General features: G+C 40.8%; 1 protein-coding gene across 1 annotated transcript in view; it reads left to right on the forward strand.

The window, feature by feature from the left end:
• The first annotated feature begins 471 nt into the window (after positions 1-471).
• Positions 472-13,896, forward strand: part of Alpk2 (alpha kinase 2) — a 76,285-nt gene continuing 62,860 nt past the window's right edge. The window contains exon 1 of the mRNA XM_005323027.5: positions 472-960. Coding sequence (XP_005323084.2) covers positions 472-960 — 489 coding nt within the window. The remainder of the gene's footprint in view (positions 961-13,896) is intronic.

Here is a 13,896-nt window from a genome sequence, read left to right on the forward strand (position 1 = left end):
CTGGAATGTTCCGATGTTATGACGGATTACACTAATGCAGTTTGGCAAAGGAGCCTGCAGGGGACTGAGCATGTTTTTTTATTAGAAAGCGATGACGAAGAGACGGAATTCAGTGAGTGTGGCCTGGGTGGGCGTGAGCATTTCCTCAGTGAAATGGGTTGTGGGCCTCGGGTGTCGGGTAACACAGGGCCTATGGATGCCACCACTGGCTTCTGTGGTGATCACTCACAACTCCAAGAAGTGGAGATTAAGAGCAGCAGAGCCTCCAGGCACGGTCCCTCATCCCTGCGAACAGGGAGAACTCTTGCTTTGGGACCTCACCAGGCTAGGACAGCTTTAGGGAGTGAACAGGGGAGATGTCCAGTCCCCACCCTGCCTGAGGCTGCTGAAAATGATTATCCAGGAATTCAAGGAGAAACCAGAGATAGCCACCAAGCAGGAGAGGAATCTGCCAGTGACAATCTGCTAACCATGGATGAAGCGGTGACAGAGACAGAGGTGAAGCCCTCATCTGGGGGGTTGGAAAAGTCAGGGATGAAACAGGGTTTGGAGATTGCGGTCGAAGAAAGAGGAGAGGAGAGGGACTTAGGCAGCAGGAAGGGCATCCGGACACCTGCCAGGGTGCAGCGACCAGGGGCGAAGGGTAAAGCCAAGAAGCTGACCCCCAAAGAAAGTGCAGCAGGAGGCACCCTCGCTTCCCCTCCCAAGGAACCCACCAGGCACCCACCAGTGTGGAGCCGTCACAGAGAGACTCCCAAAGCAGCAGCTCCTGGCGGGGATTCCCACCTCCACACAGGAGAATGTGCATTTTCACCAGAGGCAGCGCAAGACGCGAGAGCCCTTCCACCTTCAGCAGACTCTCTCCCCAAGGAAGGGGCTACAAACGTGGAAGGAGAAGGGATGCCGGAGAATAACCTGTTCACAACAAGCCAGGTTCCAGACCTGAGTGATCACCCTCAGGTAAGACCCCTCTTTTAAAAATCTACAAGGTCAACAGCGTTGTGTGTGTGTGTGTGTGTGTGTGTGTGTGTGTGTGCGCGCGCGCTTTCCTTTACTTTACAGTCACGATTGCTGTACCATAATGTAAATCAACGTAAGTCTCCCAGGACCATCGGGGTACTTGTGAATGACAGCTGCTGCTGCTAGGAAGGAAATCTGGTTTTGAAAAAGGCCCAGATAAACCCTGAGCCATCCTAATTATAGCAAAAGACTGATAGAAGTGAGAGGCACTAATGGGATTCTGGACAGCTGGAAAAAGAAATCTGATATTTTGTCTACTGCATGTGTTTTACTAGGCAATGTTCGCTATTCAAAAGTTTCTCAAGCAATGATTTGGGGCATAGGCTTTATAGGGGGAAAACCACTTCTTTGGGGAGATCTATTTTGAAATTGGTAGGTTTTGATTTTAATCAGAATTCATAGTACAAATGTAAGGATTTCATGTGTCTGATAGACTTGCAGGGTTTATTTGGTGATGCTGGAGAAAGGAGTCAAAAGTTGATTTTGCCTTTCTGGTGGGATGGTTTTGATCGGATGTTTGTATTATTTTATTAATCCACAAAGTATAAAAGATGCCAAGAAAACACACTGCCAGGAAGAAAATTCATTCTCCCCCTAATTTGGATTTAGGATGATTTTAATCTTCATTTTTAAAGAGACAAAATTACATTCATAAGAATAATTAATGTACAAAGAATGCTGTGCTGGATAGCCACTCGTATTTTACATATTAAAGACTTCCAAGTGGACTTTAGACTGGTGCTGCACGGCGGCCAAAATTTGACTTTTGTAAATAAATACCTTTAAAAAGTAATTTATCAATGATTTTGGCTATTCTTCATGTTTCCTCTCCCCCCGCCCCAGACTTGTAGTAGGAATCTGGTCTTATATTTGTAGAAGACAAAATATTACCTAATGCAAATTACTGAACTCTCTGAGAAACAACAAAAATTTATACACAGCTTTCTAAAGATCCTGTATTAAAACAGCCAGTCTACAAATCTCCAGTTCCAAGGTAGCTTTGACTGAGCCAATCTTTCTGTCTGCTGGTCAAATTAGCCAGATAAAAGCCACATTTCTACTTTTTTTTTTTCTTTTCATGCAAGCCAGCTTGATCCTATTTAGTTCTTTAAGCATGCCACTTAGCAGCACACACCAGTGACCCCAGATTCATGCCCCAGATAAGTTTACGGAGGTGGCTGGTCAAATACTAATACAAAATAAAGCAGCAGCGTTAACCTTTTCATGTCACACAGCACTCCCATTTCTGTTGATAAATTCTCTTCCTTGCTCAGCTAAGTTGCCAGTTTGCGATTGCTTGTCCATTTATAGTGTGCTTCATTGGACAAATCAGTTTTATTACTATAGGTTGGGGGAAAGATAAAGAGGCTCAAAAGGGGAAAACAGAAGAGAAAGGGCAGTTTTAGACTCATTGCTAAGGGAGGCAATATCTCTCTCCTCCAACTGTGGAAGATTTTAAGGAGCAGCAGGAAAGAACCTCCGCTATTATTCTCAGGTTGTGACTTAAACTGAATTCTGGGGTGAAGAGCACCTTTGACTAGCAGGCTTCTTTACTGGCAATACAGCTAAATAAAATGGGCCATGTATCTATGGAAGTTCTTATGGAACTCTTGCTTACACTCACACACACACTCACACACACATTCATGACTTCACATCCACCCTACTTGACCTGTGCTTTGTGGTATGACTAAAGGCAATTATCTCCAAACTGAGGACATTGCTAGTCAGAAAGCCAATCAAAGAGTTTTGCATTTTCTGCAGGCAATGAGACTGAGTCTCACCTTGTAGTGGTCAGTAGCAGGCTGACCTCTCACTCAAGGGACAGCCAGAAACTTGAATGGAAGCTGGACATTCAAGAGCAGTCCTGCACAGCCTCAAGCTAAAAAGGGATCTTGTGCCTGAAGCATTATTTTGCCTGGACCGAAGCAGGAAAATTTTGCCAGAGGACTGGCATATTTGAAAATGCAGATTCCTTTACCCATGCAAAAATGTTGAGTATTTAATTATAGGAGATGTCTGTATTTCTTTCACACTACAAAATGTGGCTAAAGTGATAGAACATGGCTAATTATCATTTCAAATGTGACACAGAAATGTGGGGTTCACTGGGAACTAAATGAAACTTTTTAGAATACTGTTCAGGAAAAAAAATATATTGGTGAATCTTCTGTAACTAAATCCAAAGACATTTTATATACTTATTCTCAAGACATTTGAGGCTTGTGAGCACCTAAAAACTTTAAATGATTAAAAATTCTGGGTTAGGGATAATATTAATAAATCTTCCCACTCTTGAGTCTTGCCTGATTCACTTACCTTGAGTTGTCTTTTTGTAGAAAGTGACCAGCAGCTTAGGTTTTTGTATCTTCATCTGCATATTGCTTTTAGCTTTCTGAGGAAAATTCCGCGTCTCTAGTTTTCTGTTTTATGAACAAGGCTATCTTGCAGAATATCTCCTGTCTAAACATTGTCTCTAGGTATCTCTTTATGTTCCCCTCTCTTTCTTTCTCTCTTTTACAACACAAGGCCATCTTGTTATGATTAATCTTGAAATAGTACTTACCCAAGCTAGGATTGGAAAGCCCCCAGTTTTTCTACATTTATGGAAGATTCCAAAGTTAATCCTAGTTTGGGAGTGGAAAACAGAGAGGGTACCCCAGGCTAACTTGAATTCTCTTCAAGGGTCACACTGCCAACTTTTCACCTTGGTTTTGAGCTCACTTTCCTGATTCAACTCAGAGGCAAGGTCTGCCAATCTGCCCATCTTAAGTTTCCTTCTCCAGTCACCCTGGGGTAAGATCATTCTCACTCTTAAATCAGAAGTGCTGTGTCTGTCCTTCTTCCCAGCTTCACCCCAGAGAGCTTTGCTTTTCTGTTTGTGGTCATGACATGGCAAACGTACAGTGTGGAAATGTTAAGAATCTCTCTGACCAGGAATCAGCCCTAAGTATAGAAGGTGAACCCCATCTGGGAGGTAATTTGCTCAGTGTAGTTTGCCATCAATAAATTCCAACCCCCTGGAATAGTGACTGCCACATAATGGCTTCTCAATCATTGAAGCCATGTAATACAAGATTAAATGCCTAGTTACTGCAATTCTAATCATCACTGATCTGAACCACCAGATAGCCTTTATTTTCCTGAACACATTCTTTGATGGCCCTCACATACAAATGCTGCTGCCAACCTCTTACTAATAGATGTACTTCCCTTGGCTCTGGGAAAGAATTGGTTTGTTCTAAACCATCCACGCTTTGAATTTCCCTTCTGGTGATTCACTTGGCATTAGTCCTGCTTTATTATCTCACAAATTGCTAATTGGACCCGGAAAGGTCTTATCACATTCATCCAGCACGCAAGACCTTCTACCATTTTCATTTTGTCTATTTCTGGGAAGCAAAGCAAGCATACAAGCTGGTACATGTAGTACATTTTCTGGTCTGGAATACCTGCCCGCCTATTTTTAGCTCAGCCCTCCTGGTCCATCGAGGCCCAAGCCCTTGAAGTTGCTTTCCTCATCCCTAACTGTGATTTCTTCCTTCAGAGAAACTCATGGCATTCTTGTTTTCATTCTTCATACAATAATCTTCCATCTCTTCTTTACAGTTTTGCTTCCTGTGGTTTTGGAAATAAGCAATTCATAAATTTTAAATTTTGCACCATTGTGAGCAATGTCATGAAATCTTGTACCATCCAGTTTTGTTGTACGTGACTCATGAATCATCCCTTTATCCACAGCATCCACATTGTATGTGCTACCCACCCAATAGTCACTTGTAGGCATCTTGGTTGTCAGATTGACTGTCACAGTATTGCAATGCTTATGTTCAAGTAACCATTATTTTACTTGAAGTACAATGGTGATACTGGAAATTGAGATAGGTTAAAGAAACGCTGTAAATTCTTCCTTTAACTGAAAATGTGAAAGTTCTCAATAATGAAAGAAAAAAACAAATCCACATGCTGAGGTTGCTTAAACCTATGGTAAGAATGAATATTCTATCTGTTAAATTGTGAAGGAGAAAGAAATTCTGTACTAGTTTTGCTATTGCACATCACGTTGCAAAAGTTATAGCTACAGTGCATGATAAATATTTAGTTATGATAGAAAAGGTATTAGATGATAAGGTTTGGTGCTACCTATGCCTTTAGGCATCCATAAAAGTCCTTGAATGTATCCCCCATGGATAAGGTGGGAGCACTGTACAGGATAGTGGCTTGAGACCTAAGTTTGTTTATTACTTACCTTCTTAACACCTGTCCTTTTTCCTCATATTAAAGATTTCTGGAGGGCTGGCTGGCTGCAAATGGTTTTAAACCTGTTTTTAATTGAAAATTTTATTGAGATAACTGTACATTTATGTGCAGTTGTAAGGAATAATTCTGAGATGGCCCAGTTTCCTCCAAGTTTGCTCAGTTTCCTCCAATGATAAAATTTTCCAGAACTGTAGTATAACATCATAACCTGGAAATGGATATTGATACAGCCTACTGATCTTATTCAGATTTCTCCAGTTTACTTGTGTGTGTGTGTGTGTGTGTGTGTGTGTGTGTTTGTGTGTGTATTAAAATCTATAGACATAGGGGCTTAGGGTGTAGCTCAGAGGTCAAGTGTGTGCTGAGCATGTACAGGCCTTAGGTTCAATCCTCAGCATGCACACACAAAATTGGTAGTATTTATCACATATAGGTTCCCATATCTACTACCAGAGGTGAGATACAGCCTCAACACCATAAAGATCTCTTGTGTTACCCTTAATAATCACATACACTTCCCTCCTACCCACCCTCTTCCCCGGCAGCCACTAATTTGTCCTCAAAATTCTAAAACTTTATCATTTCAAAAATATGATGTAAATAGAATCAGAAAGTATCTAAGCTTTGGAGAACCTTTTCCCCCCTCTACTCAGCACAATTCCCAGAAATTCATCCAAGTTATGTGTCTCCCAAGTTCATTCCTTTTATTGCTGATGTGTGTCCTGAGGCTCGTCTAATTATTCACCACATGAAGAATATTTGGGCTGATTCCAGTGTTCGCTGTTATGAATAAAACATGTGTGTACAGATTTTGTATAAACATAGGTCTTCATTTCTCTGGGACCAATACCCAGGACTGCACCCTCTGTGTTAGATGGTGGCAGCGTGTTTAGTTTTTAGAGAAATTGCTCACTCTTTTACAAGGGTGACTGTGGCCCTTCACACAGCAGCAAGGGTCAATGGTCCAATCTCTTCCATACTTGCTGGCAATTGGTATTAAGCATTATTTTTTTTTTTCCTGTAGCCATTCTGATATGTGTGTTGTAATATCTTAATGTGGTTTAATTTGCATTTCCCTAATTGCTAGTGATGTTCAACATTTTTTAATGTGCTTCTTTGTTAACTATACATATTCTTTTTTGGTTGCATTCATTTTGTAATTGAACTGTTTCTTCTTCATGGTTGAGTTTTGAGAGTTCTCTATATATTCTAGATACTAGATAAGGTCCAATTTATCAGTTTTCTGGCTTGTGCTTTAGTGTCACTAATGGCCTCCTTGGCCCTAGATCCTAATAATATTCTGTTTTTCCTATAAGTTTCTAAGCTTTATGTTCTAACAATGAGTTCTATAATTCATTTCGAGCTGGGTTTTGTAGAAGGCATGAGGTTTAGATTGAGGTTCTCCTTATGCCTCTGGATATTCAATCTTCCAATACCATTTATTGGTAAAGCTTTTACCTATTTTTAAAAAAGAACACTTAGCACATCTCCACTCACCTAGTAAGTGCTCAATAAATATGTTAAAGTCTCATTCCCTCTTTTGGTTCAGACAAAAGCTATTGACTGCTTTTCTGCCAGAGATTTTTTTTCCCAGTGGCTAGGACAACAGCAGCTCAGAGTCAAGCACTGGGATTCTAATTAGAAAAGAGGGGCCCAGATGGACCTATCAGACCAAATAGATACCCAAGCTAAATTGAACTAGGGGTCAAAGAAACCAACCAAAGAAATTTTCATTTTTAAGGGACCACGGGTGTGATTAGGAACGAAGGGACAAATCTAGGTGGGCTATTGTTCCTAGATTGCTCACATTCTGAGCATTGAAGAATTTAAACAGAAATCCAGAGGTAAAAGAAACAAAGATTCTTTGAAGTCCAAGTCTAGCAGTTCTTAAGGATACGTTTATGCCTTGAGGGTAAACATGGCTCCTAAGGTGGCCGACTGCCACCCTCGGCCAGTTCCACTAGTGACTAGTTTGCAGCTGCTTTAAGAAACAACAGAGGATTTACCTCTTTGGGGCTAATCAGGTTTGACCTGATGGGGGTACACTTTCTGTTAATCTAATTTCAACCTAGATGCTATGTAGGCAAGAAAGAATAATGACACAGCAACTTGAAAAGTGTGTGGCCATCCAGCAACAGGCAGGGGGCATAGCAGGTCTCTAGCGAATATATTTTGGGGGTGTAGGAAAATAAAAGCAGATAATTAAAACCTTCTTGCAATGCAGTTTTCATATCTGGGACAGAATAACTCAAGATTACAAATTTGTTTACATAACAAAACGTGTGGTAACCTCCTCCAAATAGCAACTATTAATCCAATGAATGTTCCAGAGAGGCCCAGTAGCCAGACCTCACTGATGATGGGAAGAGCAGAGGTCACACTGGCTCATCTCTCAGCACATGGCAGTGGAGCCTCTTGTCAGCACCACTCCAGAGCTGACAGAGGGAGTAACACAAACATTTGTTTTGTTTTTAATCACAAAGCCTGCTGCACCACTTCTGCCAAATACCAGTAACCACTCTGGGTGGACAAGATGCTTTAGTGTCCAGGCTGTCTGCGGCCACTTTACTCAGTCCATGTAAGTAATCAAAAATGAAAGTCGTTATTAATATTTGTAGATCTGCAACTCACTGTGTGTCTGGATCAGCTGGTTAGAAATGCAGACTCTAGAGTCTCGGTCCAGTTCTACTGAATCTGCATCTTAACCAAATTCTAGGAGATTCCTGTGTACACTGAAGTTCCGGAAACCATGGTCTACTGAGTATAAAATCTTTCTCAGATTGGAAAAGCCCAAGACAGTGGTCTTGTCCTTCACTGTACATGGGATCACCTGGGAGCTGCCTGAACATGCCACTCCCTCACCCCCTGCCACCACAATGCAGGGATTCCGATGTGATTAGGTCTGCACTGTGGCTTGCACGTCAAGAATTTTAAAAGCTGCTAGGTGACTCTTTATCCCTTTAAGGTGGAGGACCTTTCTGAACCAAGCTTGATAACTTCTAAACACACAAATGCCCAAGCCCTGTCCGGGAGGTCCTGATTCTGATACAGAAGTTCTAGGGTAGGGCTAGGGCATGTGCTTTTGGAAATCTCTGCATAACTCCATGTAAATTGAAACACAATCTGGACAGAGTCCAGGAGCCCAGCAGTGGAATGCAAGGGTTGTCCTGGGGGCTCTGGGCTACCCCTGCTGAGTAGGACTTCAGAGATGTAAAGGCTGTGCCTATCTTAAAAAGCTTTCTCAGGGATTCTGGAGCCCTTCCCCTGACTTCCCACAATTTTAGCCAAGGAACAAAGCATCCAATTAGTCAACACTAAACTTTTCTAACAGTGGCAAATGGTATTCTTTCCACTTAAAATGTTTCTGCCCTGTATATATTCCTGAAAGATCTCACGTTCTACAAAATCTCACACTTAACATACTAGGGCTTCTGGGGAAAATCCAAGTCTTTGCAGGTTATTTAGGAAACAGAATATTTTAAAACAAAACATCTGAGGAGCTCACTTGAGTTGCCAGGGAGGTAGCTCAGAGGGGGTAGTGGTTGCCAAGGCAGGTATTGAAAATATACAACAGAGCAAAACTGCTGCACACCCACTAGTCAGAACAAGCTGGAGGTTCTGAGGCCTTGAAAGCAGAAGTGTTTCTCTGGGCTGTCCTCGCTGCTGTTGAGGTGGGCCTGGGAGGCAGTGCAGCCTGCCCTTTGGCACCCAGGCCAGGAGTGAGCTGCTTAGGCAACGGATCCCTGGGGCAGGCTCTATTTTAAATTTTGCTGAAGTTTACACCTTGAAAGAGGCCTTGCTGCAGAGACAAAAGCTGAGTTGAAGGCTTTGTCCTTTCCTTCTCAAGATTCTAGAATGCATTCCAGCTATTTAGGCTCTCTCTGCTCAGGAGATGCTGCACACAGACCAGGGCAGCAACATGACTGCATTAGCATGTTACAGGGACCCTGTGGCAGCAAGGGGGACTGCTTTGAGGAACCACGGTTGCCTTCTGCTCAGGTGACCCAGGTTTGCTTTGAGTCCTTAGGGCAGTTTCTCAAAGTCAAGGCCTGGATTATTGGCATGGAATAACCTAAGGAGACGAAGACCTCTAAATTCACCCCAGATTTTCTGAACTTGCATTTTTCATAAGCTATCTGGGTAACAAAGCTTGGAAACCATAGGTTTAATCATGCAGACATGGAATGACTACTATAATTGGAGGCATTTATCTACAGAATCACAGGAGTATAGAACCAAGGAAGGTTAGGGCTTGACCAGCATAACTCCTTATCCTAAGAGGAAAAAACAAAAACAGGAAACAAACAAACAAACAGAAACCCCTCATGATTTGTATTCTTTGCTTTCTACTTGGCCCGCTATAAACTCAGCTTGTTCTTCACCTGTCCGCACGACTGAAATAAACACAGGCCCTGATTTATTGTAACTAATCCAAAACAGGTGTGCCATTTGCAGCTGAGTTTTATTTTGAGGAGTAGTGTAGTGACAGGAATTTGGGTGGCAGCAGGGGAAGCTGGTGGAAGGAGGGTCACTTGGCTGCAAGGGTGGGTTTTTGTGCCTGTAGCAAATCTCTTACCATGGTCTTTGGTTGAAGCAGAGTGCCAGAGATGTGCTTTTGGGGTCACTTTTTTTTTTCCATGAGTGATGATGATCTTGCATCTTTGAAATAAGCTGGAAAAATATTAAACTAACCAACTAAATGATAACGCTGGGGTAATCCAAACAGTGTGGTAGGACCCCCCCAGTATATGAATAAATAAACTGAGTAGAGAGTACAGAATCAACTCCAATATTGGAATTTGGTTTATGACAAGGGTAACCTTTCAATTTTTAGGGAAAAAACAACATCTCCAATGCTGCCACAATTAGCTATCATGTAGAGAAAATACCAGTAAATCCCAATAGACCCCAAATAACTTTAGGTGAATTTCTGGGTTAAACATAAAAAACAAAATTATAAACTCCTGGCCAAACTAATAATATTTTTATGATCTTTAACTCTAGAGAGAATGCCTTCTTGGAAATTTTTTAAAATGAAGAAAAAGGGCTGGGGATGTGGCTCAAGCGATAGCACGCTCGCCTGGCATGTGCCGGGCACTGGGTCCGATGCTCAGCACCACATAAAAATAAAAATGTTGTGTCCACTGAAAACTAAAAAATAAATATTAAAAAATTCTCTCTCTCTCTCTCTCTCTTTAAAAAAGAGAAGAAAAAAAATGCATGATTTTGATATCTAATTAAATTTTTTATATAAAAAGGAATATCAAATCAAGAGAAAGTTACACAATGGGAGAAATATGTGACAGTAACAAATGTAACAAAATTAATTTCCAAAGTATTTTGTAAGCAGATAAGAAAATACCCTAGAAAAAAATTTAAAGGTAAATAAATATGAAGTTCACAGAAGAAACAAATGGCCAGTAAACACAGAAGATGCTCAAGTTCATGAATAATTAGGAAAATGCAAATTTAAAAAATATGATAGAAAAAAATATTAAGAAATATAATAGAAAAAAGAAGGGTGATAATATCAAGTTGAGCTTTTGGGGAAATGGGGACAATGCCAGCGGGAGTGTAATTTAGCAATATCTTTTAAAAATAAGACCAGTATCACCCATGACAAAATAGTTTCATTTTTTGTACTAGGTATTGAACCCAGGGGTGCTTAACCACTGAGCACATCTCCAGCCCTTTTTTATATTTTATTTAGAGACAGAGTTTCATTACGTTGCTTAGGGCCTCGCTAAATTGCTGAGTCTGGCTTTGAAGCTCCTGCCTCAGCCTCTTGAGCCACTGAGATTACAGATGTGTGCCACTGTGCCCTGCTATTCTCAGCGTCTATTTTTAAGAGATATTCCTTTCCTCAAAGGAAGATTGTTTTAGTCAGCTTTTTCACTGCTGTGACTGGAAGATCTGACCAGGACAATTGTAGAGGAGAAGAGTTATTTGAGGGCTCACAGTTTCAGAGGTCTTAGTTCATAGAAGGCCAGCTGCATTTCTCCAGGCTCAAGGCAAGGCTGAACATCATGGCGGGAGAGTGTGGCAGAGGGCAGCAGCTCACAACGTGAACAGGGAGCAGGAAGAGAGACTCCGATGGCCAGATATAAAATATGTACCCTATAGCCACACCCCCAAAGAACCACTTCCTCCAGTCACACCTCACTTGCCTTCAGTTACCACTCAGTTAATCCCATCAGGGAAAAATTAATGGTTTAGGTTAAGGCTATAGCCCAATCATTTCTCCTCCGAACCATCTTGCATTGTGTCACACGTGAGCTTTTGGGGGACACTTTATACCCAAACCATAACAAAGAGGTCAAACACAAAGATCTCCAAGGCCTGTGAATCCTGAATTTTGTATCAGCTGTCAAAGTGAATATCAATATTAAGTGGAAGAAAATATGGCTCTCAAGACAAGGAAAGACTTTCTAAGCATAAAAGGGGAAAACGGACAAATTTGAGATGTAAGAATTTGCATAAGCCCCACCATAAGCAGAATTGAAAAACTGAAAACCAGGAAAGTGTTTGTGGTGTACAGGCAAAGAAAATGATGTAAGAAAAGGTGGTTCCCTTAACCAAAAGTGTGCAAAGGGATCAAAAGGCAATTCTCAAAAGGATGTATAGATACACTTTATCAATTCCCATCATCCTTCCTTTCATCCTTTCCTCTCTTTCTCAATTTTCTGATATTGTTTTGAAAATATTAATACAACTGATAAGACTGTGAAGAAACAGGTTTTCTCCTACACTGTTGATAGAAGTGCAAATTGCTACAACCTTTCTGGATGGCAATTGACACTGTTTACTAATATCTTCATAATGTAAATTTCAGCCCAGTTATTAACCTAGTGAGATGATCAGAGGTATAAATAGATTCATCTGAATAATGATATTCTTTTGGGGGGTGGTCCTGGGGATTGAACTCAGGGGCACTTGACAACTAAGCCGCATCCTGAACCCTATTTTGTATTTTATTTAGAGACAGAGTCTCACTGAAGCAAATCACATGTATATAAATTGTCTCTTCCTTTAAGAAAGTTCCATGGTTTTGTGGCAGAAAAATTAAGATATTTGCCTGTGGTCACACCATTTTGTCATTGGCAGTCCCTGGGTCAAATTCCTGTTCATGTTTATCAATTTAATGCCTTTACAACTAATTGTGATTCTAGAATAAGTCAATCAGTCTTGAGGTCGTTTCTTTTGTTCTTATTTAGAACAACTGACAAATATTTATAATATTAAGCAAAAAATAGTTTCTACTTTCCTCTAGTAGCTACTTTGCAATCTTCACTCTATTTTACTGAAAAAGATAGTTTATATATTACAACACTATAGCTTTTCTAAATCCTTTAAGGGACTACCCAAAAGCTAGCAAGGGGATGTTTTTTTTGTTGTTGTTGTTTGTTTGTTTGTTTTCCTATCTGAGAGGATGGCATGAACATGAACACAGAGTGTAGAGTTAGATGCTGGTTAGAGGCTCCCTGGGATCCCAAGGGCTCTAAATATGAGTTAATATTACACAGAACAGAACCAATCAATATGGGTAAAATCTCCTTTATTATCATTTTTCTAGATTTATATTCCATGAGACTATAGTATATGAGGTACCCAATCCTCACAGGTGGAAAGCAACTTAATCATGGTAAGTAAAGTGGGATGTTTGTGTCCCCTAAAAACTCATGTTGAAGCCCTAACCTCCAAGGTGTTGGTAGTAGGAGGAAGTGCCTTTGGGAGGTGATTATGGGTAGATGAGATTATGAGCACAGGGTCCCTGTAATGCAATTAGTGCCCTTATAAGAAGAGGCACCGAGAACTTAATTCCTCTTTCTTGCTTTGCCATGTGAGGACATGGTGAGAAGGTGGATGTCTGAGAGCCAAGAAGAGGATCCTCACTAAGAACTGATTAATCTAGCAACTTGATCTTGTGTTGCTCAGTCTCCAGAACTGAGAAATCAGTGTCTTTTGCTTAATTAAGCCTCTTTGTCTATGGCATTTTGTGATAGTGGCCTGAACTAAGATGTAAGGTCACACTCAGAATCCTAAGTAATTATATTCAGAATCCCAAGTCATTTGGGATTCAGTACACAAATGTAATAAACTATGAAAAGGTCCCCTTGTGGTCTCAAATATCTTTCCCATGTGCTTCTATGAACCAGAGGTTCGTGTGTTCACTGCACTTGGATGACATTTTAGTGAGGCATTTTTTCTGAAATAGAATTATTGTTTACCAAAACCAAGTAATAAGTCACAAATCCACTCAGTCCATTGTATGTATAGTCAGATCCCAAAGATGGAACCATTCTGGGAGGGCCATTTTCAGATCACCATTTCAACTTCCATACCTGGTCAGAAGTTTGCACTGATGGTGGGGAAATAAGACTTGTTATCATCTACCAAGAAATAATCATTCATTGAGTGTTTGTTCCCAGTGCTATATTAAAGCATGACATTGGCTATTTCCTGCAATTCATAGAACACAATTGTGAGCTGGTAATAGGGCTCTAAGAGGCAAAATAACTTGCCCAGGGCACATCTATTTTAAGTTGCAAAACTGGGATTCAAATTCCATAAGGAATTCAGACCACCACTGAACAAATGAAAGTTGGTAGAGATTAT

The sequence above is a fragment of the Ictidomys tridecemlineatus genome, chromosome 13 (assembly GCF_052094955.1).
Source record: "Ictidomys tridecemlineatus isolate mIctTri1 chromosome 13, mIctTri1.hap1, whole genome shotgun sequence".
Classification (NCBI taxonomy): domain Eukaryota; kingdom Metazoa; phylum Chordata; class Mammalia; order Rodentia; family Sciuridae; genus Ictidomys; species Ictidomys tridecemlineatus.